Source organism: Fukomys damarensis, unplaced genomic scaffold (assembly GCF_012274545.1).
Source record: "Fukomys damarensis isolate Sample0158 unplaced genomic scaffold, DMR_v1.0_HiC HiC_scaffold_34, whole genome shotgun sequence".
NCBI lineage: Eukaryota > Metazoa > Chordata > Mammalia > Rodentia > Bathyergidae > Fukomys > Fukomys damarensis.
This window is the reverse complement of record NW_022900946.1, coordinates 23,501,816-23,512,682: the sequence shown is the minus strand read 5'-3', so window position 1 is coordinate 23,512,682 and position 10,867 is coordinate 23,501,816. Positions and strand designations below refer to the sequence as shown.

The 10,867-nt window shown below is 55.1% G+C and overlaps 2 protein-coding genes across 3 annotated transcripts in view; one reads left to right on the top strand and one right to left on the bottom strand.

The window, feature by feature from the left end:
• The window catches only part of LOC104859830 (proline dehydrogenase 1, mitochondrial), a 17,362-nt gene extending 12,683 nt beyond the window's left edge, over positions 1-4,679 (top strand). For both annotated transcript variants that reach the window (XM_010620678.3, XM_010620677.3), the window contains exons 11-14: positions 459-634; positions 1,652-1,750; positions 4,161-4,249; positions 4,327-4,679. In XM_010620678.3, the coding sequence (XP_010618980.1) occupies positions 459-634; positions 1,652-1,750; positions 4,161-4,249; positions 4,327-4,514 (552 nt within the window). In that variant the 3' untranslated portion in view covers positions 4,515-4,679. The remainder of the gene's footprint in view (positions 1-458; positions 635-1,651; positions 1,751-4,160; positions 4,250-4,326) is intronic.
• A 93-nt stretch (positions 4,680-4,772) lies between these two features.
• Positions 4,773-10,862, bottom strand: Dgcr6l (DiGeorge syndrome critical region gene 6 like; the record flags this gene model as incomplete). The annotated part of the gene is made up of 4 exons (XM_010620802.2): positions 4,773-5,984; positions 6,307-6,447; positions 7,182-7,282; positions 10,706-10,862. Coding segments are annotated over 4 exons (483 nt in total), but the record flags the coding sequence as incomplete, so codon positions are not given.
• Between the last annotated feature and the right edge of the window lie 5 nt (positions 10,863-10,867).

The window sequence follows — 10,867 nt, the reverse complement described above, 5'->3', positions numbered from 1 at the left end:
TTGCCCAGAATTTTGCATGTACAGTACTCGAGAAGCCCAGAGGTGCTTTAGGATAGAACCTCCAAACCCAGCCTTCAGCCTGAGGACTCTGAGAAGCTGCTGGGCACCTGATAGATCCAGAGCTGGTTGGGGACAAGCCAGGCACTCAGAGCACATGGGTGGTGTGGGGAGGAGGAGTCTGGGCAGGTGCCCTGGCGTGCACCCTGCTCCCAGCCAACCAAGGAGACCCTGGAGCATACCGAGGAGGCTGCAGATGGTACCACTGTCACCCCTCACTGGGGACAGGTCAGAGGCCCATCCTTATCCACACCTGTCTCCCACATCCTCTGAGTGGTACCTCTCTCGGACAGCTGCTCCTGGCCCAGTGCCCCAAGCTGACATACCCAGGAGCACCTGAGCATGCAAGGTCCCTGTCCTGGTCGTCAGCCTATTCCTATGATGTGGCCTTGGCCCCGCAGGACGCCTATGACAACGTCACCCTGGACGTGGAGCTGGCTCGCCGGGAAGGCTGGTGTTTTGGGGCCAAGCTGGTGCGAGGTGCTTACATGGCCCAGGAGCGTGCCCGTGCTGCGGAGATTGGCTACGAGGACCCCATCAACCCCACTTACGAGGCCACCAACACCATGTACCACAGGTGAGCGAGCGGTCCTCCTGCACCTCTGTGCTGCCGCGGCAGGGTGGGGGGTTAAGGCCGCGGGAGAAGCTCAATGCTGTGCTCACCCCGTTCGAGGCCAGCGGCCTCCAGCAGGCGCCAACACTGTATGTATCCTGAGAGCATAAGTTACACTCTTTCTGCTTTTGCATTACTTTCTCAGAAATATTAAGATTTTTCTTCTTTAAATACAGAAAAATCTACTGAATAAAACAAAAGTGACCCCATTTCCCCAGCTTGCTCCCCGTGCCCCCTAGGTGAGTGGCCTGGAAGGCTTTGCTCTTCATCGGCAGCAGACCGTCCACCGGTTGCACCCTGCTGTTTCTGCTGTTCATCCTGGGGATCTCTGCGTTAAGCACAAGCGGTCCAATTCTGTGCTGCTTCTCTGAGACCATGTGTGCTTGCTGCAATCTGAAGGGGGCCCCCAGTGTCTCATTGCTGGCTCCAGCTCCCCTCCTGGGCATGTCCACATATAGAAGTCATTGTGCGCATCTGTGTCCTGCCACACGTGTGCCCCATTCGTACATACGTTGTGCATTCTGCCTTTTGCCCCTTGCGTTTCTTCATTTAACGTTACGTCTGGATCCTCCTATCTCAGCATAGAACCCTGTCAGCCTGACAGCTCTCCTTACTGGAGGACAGTGGTACTGTGGACAGTCTCCCTGGTACATGGACATCCACCGTCCAGAGACCTCCAAGGACCCACTTCCTGTCATTTCCTTGAAGGGCTGGGAGGGCACTATGGAGTCTGTTCCCACTGACAAGGTAGCAGTTTGAGGCCACCCCCACATAACAGAGCCTGCTAGTTCTCTCCGAGCTGTCTGGTCCCACTTGGTCTTGGTCCCAAGCCTTCTTCACCAGGCGCTGAACAGGCCAGCTGCTGTTCATTCCCCTGATGCTGGGCACACCCTTGGGAGGGGCCGGCTTACCGCATGGCTCCGCGTCAGTCTGAGGGGAGGCAGCAGTGGGCAGGGCCAGGCTCAGTGGTGCTCTCCCCAGGTGCCTCACCTATGTCCTGGAGGAGCTGAAGCACAACTCAAAGGCCAAAGTCATGGTGGCCTCTCACAATGAGGACACGGTGCGCTTCACGCTACAAAGGTAGGTGCCGCACGCCCTGAGCTGTGGGGCGCTCTGCGACTGAGGACAGCTGGCGGTGGCCCAGGGCTCAGGGAGCACACAGCGGCCTGCCAGGTGCTGCTGGGCTTTCTGAGAGGGTAACCCCACGGAAAGCACTGGCACGGAGTCTTTAATGTGTCACAGGCCCAGGCCTTGCTGCCTTTCTTCATACAGCCCTGTAGCAGCAAGGAGGCTGTTTGCAGTTATTTTCATTTTAAAAATGAATACCCGCTTTACTAAAGTCTCCAACTCAAAAACATAAATTTTGTTAGATGATTAAATAGCTCACTGAAATATTCAGGCATGGTGTTCAATCTCAGTCCTCAGGAGGCCTCTCCAACGTTTATAAAAAGTTATAAACCACCTCATTTATAAACAATTTCTGTTAACGTTTCAATTGCACTTGTAATTTAATATAGTCTGTTTTCTCTTTAAATGCTTGTCCCATGGAACACAACTTGGTAGAATTCTAACCAGTCAAATACAGAAATAAGGTGAGGTAGATCCCTAAACATCCCAGTACTTTCACCATGGCTTTCTCTCTCACGCCATGGACACAACAGCACCTGCTGTTGTTTCCCCTCCTTTCTCCTGGTCCCTCCTTTCCTGAAATCTGGGCCCTGGGCAGTGGCCTTGCTGGCCTCCACTCTCCCAAGAGCCAAGCTGGGGCCCCCTCCACAGTGGCAGCCTCGGGTCCGCGCTTGGACACCAGGTGGGGCCACCTGGAGATGCGGCGAAGGCGCAAGGCCAGGCAGGGGACAACGGTGCTTCCCAGTGCTGCTCGGCCAGTGCCCAGTGATCACTGAGTGCCGTCAGTACTCTTCCTGCGTGCGAGATGGTGCCTTTTCACTGCTTGATATCATGGGCCACCCCTCTTGCCGTTTGTAATCTCGTGGCAGAGGCAGGGGAGGGGTCTTCGGGGGAGTGGGCCTGCCCTGCACCGAGGCCGCTGTGCCTGAGACACTGCGGTGAGGTGGGGAAGGAGGGGAGCTCTCCTGCCGAGTTCCTGGGTGCTCGAGCGCCAGGGGCAGGGCTGGAGACCCTGAGATGGCGGGGACGGGGGAGCGTAGGCCGCCAGCAGCCTTGGGTGGGGTGTGAGGAATCCCAGGCTGGCTGTGCACTGAGGCTGGCGGGCTCGAGAGCGCAGGGGCAGATGCACAGAGCCCAGATACCTGGGTATGGGAAGCTAGAGATGAAAATGAGGGAACCACCAACGTAGGGACTTTAAACACTGAAGTGTGGTAGCGCCCTACAAGGGGGGCTGTGAAAACAGGAGGCTGGCCAGCTGGGGGTCACCGCCCCGACATCTGAGCAGTGCCAAGAGGAATCTGAGTCACAGCTGTAAGTCACAATTCTCCAACAGCCAAGTTTTGAAAAGATGAAATTAATGTTAACATAACAGGGCTGGGGATGTAGCTCAGCTTGCACAGGGCCCTGGGTTCAGTGCTTTTTACCCCCCCACACAAGTTCATTTTCCATTTTTTTCCTACTAAGTCTTCAACATCTACATCTAGTATGTACAAAGTCTGCAAAAAAAAAAGTATACACTTCAGGAAAAGCAAAACATAACTATTTTAATATGAAATTTATTGAGACATCATGAGATTAATGCAAGTTATCTTTTGGCCTCAATTATAAGAGGTGCTCAAAGTGGTGGCCATGAGCTTCCAGATATTTATTAGTACAGAGAACTGCTGCATGGGTAGGTAACCTTGGTCACTGAGATTGCTACACATGCATTTTCAATTTCTTCTCTACAGGCTGGCAGTGTAGTGGGTTTTCTGTGATGTATGACAGCCTCTAGGGTCCCCCATCCTACGAGGGTAATACCATCTATTGAGAAAACACTGTACTATGCTTTTCCTGAAATGTGTATTTTGTTTTTGTTTTTGCAAACTATGTATATTTGACAAGATGCATCTTGATTCAAACCAGCTACCTTCTAAGGACTCAGCCTGCGGGTGGCTGCATACAGGGACAGAGTGACTGTACACATGGGGTGGAGGGGCAGCCAGCAAGGGGAGGACAAGGGTGGGTTGCCAGCAGATCAGTCACCAAAGCAAAATCCCAGTGATGCAGGAGGGCCCAGGAGCGTCCCTGACCCAGAGGCAGGCCCTGCAGGGTCTGGAAGCAGGTGAAGGTATAGGAGAGCCAGAGTAGAGGGGGGAAGGGGACGAACTGTGCTGGCCATGGGCCGAGGCCTACCCTGGAAGGCTTTCCCTGGGAGCAGCAGGGTAGCCCAGGCGAATTCTGCTGGGAAGAGAGTGGCGGGGTACAGAGGCTGGAGGTCTGGGGGAAGTAGGAGGTCCTCAGAGCTAAGCCGGTGCCGTGCTGCTCTCAGGACCGAGTCCTAGGGCCAGCCCCTTACCTGCCTGGCCTCACCCATTTACAGGATGGAGGAGCTGGGCCTGCATCCCTCTGACCACCAGGTGTACTTCGGACAGCTGCTGGGCATGTGTGACCAGATCAGCTTCCCACTGGGTGAGCCCAACTTCTCTGGGCGGGCAGGTGGGGTCGCCACGGGGCTGGGACCTGAGTGCCGTCTGCTGTATCGGTAGGCCAGGCAGGCTTCCCCGTGTACAAGTACGTGCCGTACGGCTCAGTGATGGAGGTGCTGCCCTACCTGTCCCGCCGCGCCCTAGAGAACAGCAGTGTCATGAAGGGCACCCAGCGAGAGCGGCAGCTGCTGTGGCAGGAACTGTGGCGGCGGATCCGCACCGGCAGCCTCCTTCAGTACCCGGCCTAGCCTTGTTCCCACCACAGCTGCACACTCAGCTCACCTGCCGGGTCGCAGGGGAGGGAGACGATTTGGGGGGACACTGGTGCCAGCCACACCATCGCCACAGCTGTGGTCTAACCCCAGCCTCTCAGAATTCACCTGTTTTACCTTCGAAACTCGAGAGTCACTGGTGGTGAGGTGTCCTGCCCTTGGTCCCCCCAACCCCAGTCCTGCCCCGTCCAGAACGGAGGCACACAGGCCACTGGAACTGTCAGGAGCAAGCAAGGGGCCATCCCTGGTGTTGGCCTGAAGAATCGCCTGCCAGGGACTCACACACACACCCAAGCCTCCTGCAGGGTGGTGGTCCAGCTGGACAGCTGCCTGGTCAATAAATCACCATTTGAAGGCGAGCGCCCTCAACTCTACCGCATGAGTCACGTGAAATCAGCTGTGTGCGGTGGAGGGAACAGCTAGGACGGAGAGGTCTCCTTCAAGCCAGGAGTCCCGACTGGCGGGGACGGGCAGACAGCACCTCTGACGAGCTGCACTGCAGACTCAGCCACCCTTGCGTCTATAGCCCAGGAACCAGTGGGCCCAAGGGCTCTCTGAGCAGGGCAGACAGCAGCAGGCAGGCCTGGGCTCCTTTCTTCTGCCGCCCACTCCCCTCCCCAGGTTCCTGCTTCCCTGAAAGGCCACTGACCGGGCCTGCGGCAGGTAACTTCCCTTCGCACCCTAGCCCGGTGCCTGCGCATCTCCACCCGTGCTCTCCAGGCCCGCGTGGAGTCGTCTGGGTCTGGTCCGTGGTGAAGACAGCAGTGGTAGTGCCTGGGGAGCGGGGCCGGGGCCGGGGCAGGGAGAGCCAGCAGTGAGCAGTCCCGCGGCAGGGACGAGGTGGTGGGCTTGGGCAGCCCAGGAGGAAGGGAGCCTTCGGGGAGCCTCTGCCACATGGTGCTGCTCTCTGCCGGCCGCAACAGGGTCACAGACTGCCGGGAAAGGGAATCACAGACCTGTAAGCCACGTGTAGGCTTTTTATTTTTGAGTCACATACGGCCTGGGCCTCAGAGCCCCTTCTACTTGGGGGCTGGAGCTGCCAAGGAGGGGCCAAGACAAAAGTGAGCACAAAGCCAGGGACCTGCACAGAGGTCGGGATGTGCCCACCTAGTGGGAGGGTGCTAGAACCGGTAGCCCTATTCCACCTGGCCCTCGGGCAGACAGTGCACAGGCCGGGCTCTCTCCTTTTTATGACCCTATCTAAATCCAGAGGTGGGTGACGGAGTCAGAGTCTCCAGGCGCCTCTGGTGGCAGCTGAGTCAGTGACCGAATGTCAGGAAATGTCCAGCTTTCCGGTAACAGTGGACACGGCTGCATTCCCGACCACACTGGGCAGAGGTGGCCAGCAGGGACCCCACCTGGTCACAGGGCTGCCTTCCCAGACTGGCAGCCCCTCTGCTGCAGCTTCCGGATGAGTTCCAGCAGGTTCATCTGTAGTGTCAGCTCCTGGGATGCAGAGGGGACACGCGATGTACCTTTCTGCACTGGCCCTGTGGGCATGGGGCGATGGGGCTCACTTCCCAGTTGGCCCTAGATGGGCCAGCAGTCTCCCCGGGTGATATACTCAGACTAGCATGCAGGAGGGGAGCAGAGGGCTCTGCAGGGCCCAGCAGGCCTGGGAAGGTGGCCTACCTTCCTGTGGGCAGCGGGACTGGCCTGCATACCTTTCCTGGAACCTCCTTTCCATCTCTGTCCACTCACCACTGATCTCGGGCCTTCAGGGACCAGTGACACATGATCTGTAGGCAAGATAGGCCCAGGTGCTGACCTGTGGGTTGGTGGTCACATAGAAGCCAGCTACTCCTGCCTTCTCCAGTGTGCTCTGCTGGTCAGCCACCTTCCGGTCCAACTCCAGGACAATCTTCCGGTCCATCGCCTGCTGTTCCTCCCGGATCCGATGCTCCACTGCCTGCCATGGGCAGGGAATGAGGGTGACATCCAGGCTTAGCTTTCACCCATCTATGCCTCAGAGACACCCTCTGGCCTGCCACCTCCTAGCTACCTTGTCCACCCCAGTGGCACTAGCTCCAGAACTATGGGGATCCTCACCACACCCAGGACATAGGGGAGCTCCAAGACGCTTCCCCAAAAGCCCCAGCTGGGGGCTGTCTTGGGACCTGACAGAGGGCACCCCACACACAGCTTGATTCCATGTGGGTCTCTAGTCCCCCACGAGCTCCCTAGGAGCACGGACCCCTTCCTGGCTGGCTGTCATGCCTGAGGCATGCAGTGGCCCCAACTCCACACCTGCTCTGTGCACACCCCAGCCTTCAAGGAGCCATTCTGAGGAAAAGGGATCACCAATGGGTGGGTCTTTACTCCCCACCCAGCCCCGGCACGCACCAGCCCCCACAGGGAGAAGCCGTGTGCTTGGACTGCGGCACCCTACTAGGCTGAGGCCCAGAGCAGTCGGGGTCTCACTATGTAGCTCAGGCTGGCCTTGAACTCACGATGTAGCCTGGGCTGGCCTGGAACTTATAGCAATTCTGCCTCAGCCTCCCAAGTGCTGGAATAATAGGCGTGCGCCACCACTAGTGGTGCCCAGCTAGTCACGGGTTCTTGAGCCATCCTGAGGCCCCTCTGTAGAGCCAGGTGGTGCCCACAGGAGAAGCCAGGTCTGACCATCTCACCCCTGCCCCCTACCTCCAGCTCACGCTGCTGAGCGGCCTGGAGCATGGGCAGGTTGTGGGGCCGGCAGGCCTGCTGGGCCTCCAGGTGCTTCTGCCGCAGCGCCTGCCTGAGCACTGGGAGGGGAGAGAGCCAGAGAAGAGCAAAGAGCCATCAGCATCAGCAGGCACTGGGGAAAGGAGAGTAAGGAGGGGCCCAAGGCATACCTCACCCGTAAGTGTCTGCCTCGACAGCCAGGTGCAAGCACAGAAAGAAACCACCATCACTAAACAATGTGCAACACTGCATAGCTGGTGCCCTGACCTTTACTGGTTTAAGCATCAAATAACTATTCTGCCCCAGGAGGAGGGGTTGACAGTGCACCGTTAAGAAAAGTCAAAACCAACACTGTTCCTAGAAGACCTGCCCTGACACTTCTCAGGAGAGTGCTTGAGGCTCCACAGCAAGTAGCCTGGCCCCCTGACGATGACACTGATGACATTAAATGTGTGTGAAACCAAGTGCCATGCCAAGACGTTCCATAAACGCAAGGGCAAGAAAGACTTCCCAGTTAGACGACTTACCAGTTAGGGCCTTCCTAGGTGGAAACAGGATGCCAGGCAAGAGACCAATGCAGCGAATTTCACCTCATTCACGCCACTTATCGAACACTGTTACAAGTCTCAGGTCAACTCCCAGGTTGCACTGGGTAAGCAACCAAAAGTTAAGGAGAAAGCCATGCTAGCTGCCTGCTCAGAAAGGCCTTGGTCTTAGTAAATGACAAAGGAAAGCAAAGGAAGCCAATCACTCCTTGCTAAATCAGGCAAAGGAAAGCCAAAGAGCCAGCAGACCTACCTAGTGCTACCTGTGCAGTGCCTGGCCCAAGCTTTCTGGGGATAATTAGCAAAGGAGAGTTACCAAAAAACTGTCCTGATAATAGGGCTCTGTGGAGAAATGGCTTATTTCAGGACTGACCCATGGAAAGCACAAGATGAGCCTGAACCAGAAAGCAAGAAGTTCTGGGAGACTGGTGACACATCAGAGGAAGCCTGCAAGTCACCCTGGGCCAAACACAGCAGTCCGGGCTTGAAAAAGAAAGAGTTGTGTATTTCAGATTTGTAGACTACATGCATATCCTACCTCACAATGTCTAAAAAGACAACTGCCTAAACACTGAGAGAAGAAGTAATGCTAACTCTGCAAGTGTCTAGCAACTGAGAACACTTCTCACCATGTCCTGTGAGACCAGCATTATCCTTATACCTAAACAAAAATACAGGAGAGCTACACACCAATGTCTGCCATGAACATAGAGGCAAAGATTCTTAACGTGCTTTTAGTAAATCCAATCCAATGTGTGTGTGTGTGTGTGTGTGTGTGTGTGTGACATCATAACTGACAGATTTATCTCCAGAATGCAATTCACCCCAGGAATTCATAAGTCAATGTAACTCAGCATTGTAACAGAAAAATGACATGATCATCTCCATGGATACAGAAAAAGAATTTTACAAAATCCAACATCCATCCCAGTAGAAACATTAACCTTGTGGCACGTGGATATCACCGGCCATGATGAGTAACTTGCATTACTAGAAGAAATTTTTGCCACATTTACCCTGTATCTGAAGGCCTTGTTTCCGGGCCAGTTTACAGGAAACAGCGTGGAGAAACTTGTTAAGTAACAGCACGAGGGAATAACCTGCCAGGTGCAGAGCAGGGACATCTACAGGTAGAACTACTGAGCTCTGCAAAGGCATGCCAACGTGCATGTTAGGAGTGGTTCCAGAAGCAAACACCAAAATAATCAGTTGCAGTGCACGAACCTGGGCCAGACCCCTAATTATGAAGCGACAATTTGAAACGCATTAGGTACGCTGACCACAACACCCCGGAAAAGTTCAGTGTGGCTGTGTCACAGTGCTCTTGTCCCAGGGCACTGGCTCTCAATCCCTGGCCAAGGCTGACCTGCAGGTGGTCTCGATACGGTTTTGGTTGTCATAACAAGAGGAGGATGCCGATGTTTTCCTGAGCTGCCCAGGACAGTGTCTCACCACAAACACTTATTCAGCTCCAAATGTCAGCAGTGTTGGGTTGAAATCTTGGCCCTGAAGAACACTGAGGACGCCTGTGTAGAGTACTGCTGAAGTGCTACAGCATCATGTATAAAAAAACTACAGCAAACTGTTAACTACTGAATGTGTTTCCAGAAGCAAACACCAAAATAATCAGTTGCAGTGCACGAACCTGGGCCAGACCCCTAATTATAAAGCGACAATTTGAAACGCATTAGGTAAGCTGACCACAACACCCCGGAAAAGTTCAGTGTGGCTGTGTATTTCCAGAAGCAAACACCAAAATAATCAGTTGCAGTGCACGAACCTGGGCCAGACCCCTAATTATGAAGCGACAATTTGAAACGCATTAGGTACGCTGACCACAACACCCCGGAAAAGTTCAGTGTGGCTGTGTCACAGTGCTCTTGTCCCAGGGCACTGGCTCTCAATCCCTGGCCAAGGCTGACCTGCAGGTGGTCTCGATACGGTTTTGGTTGTCATAACAAGAGGAGGATGCCGATGTTTTCCTGAGCTGCCCAGGACAGTGTCTCACCACAAACACTTATCCAGCTCCAAATGTCAGCAGTGTTGGGTTGAAATCTTGGCCCTGAAGAACACTGAGGACGCCTGTGTAGAGTACTGCTGAAGTGCTACAGCATCATATATAAAAAAACTACAGCAAACTGTTAACTACTGAATGTAAGCGGAGCGCATAAGGGTGGCCTTTCAGCTTTTCTGAACGTTTGATTTACAAGAAAAGGTTGGGAGAAAGTGGGCATAGTGGCAAAGACCCATAAACCCAGCTTCTCGGGAGGCTGAGGCGGAAAGATGAACCGCACAAGCCCAGCATGGGCAACTTTCTGAGACCCTGTCTCAAAATTAACAAAAAGGGGTAGGGATCTAGTTCAGCGGTAGAATGTCCGATGTACACGAAGCCTCGGGTTCAATCTCCAGCAGTACACAAAACAGAACCACAACAACAAAAGCTGGGAGAAAACAAAACAGCAAAGGTGGAAGGAAATCTGGTGGCAGTGCGGAGGTAGGCCGAGTACCCATTACAGGAAGGGGCACCCAACCCCTCTCCCTCAGTGGGAGTGCATGTGAGGGACCAAGCCCGGGACTCCGTGAGAAGTCTTCAGGGATGCTACAAGGAAGACTGCTCAGGGATCCCAGCTCACCTGGTGTGGTATCACCTGCGCTGCCCAGAGGGAGCCGACCCTAAAAGGTACTATAGAGCAGCAAGACAGTCATCCATGCGGGATACCGGTGGTCAGCGGCCGTCCAGCCTAGCAGACAGTAGGGTACAGGGAAGCCCGAGCCGGGGGTATCTGGATGTCACGCTAAGGAGAGGGCACTGCTCGACTCACTGGTTACCAAAAAAGCTATCGCAGACGCTGCACACTTGACTTGGTCCACCTGCGGTTCCAGGGAAGGGCCCGACCGCACAGAGAACAAGGGCTGACCCCTGGGAGCAGCGTGCGTCGTCCCACTGCCCCCGCGCACCTCGGTGCTCGTTCTGCAGCCGCAGGCGCTGGTTGTACAGGCTCTTCTCCGTGAGGTGCTGGATCTCCAGCAGTCCCTGCACGATCTCGAACACAGTGCCGTCGAGAAGCGCCAGCGCCAGATCACTGAGTGTGGTGTAGGACAGGCGCTGCTGGAAAGAAC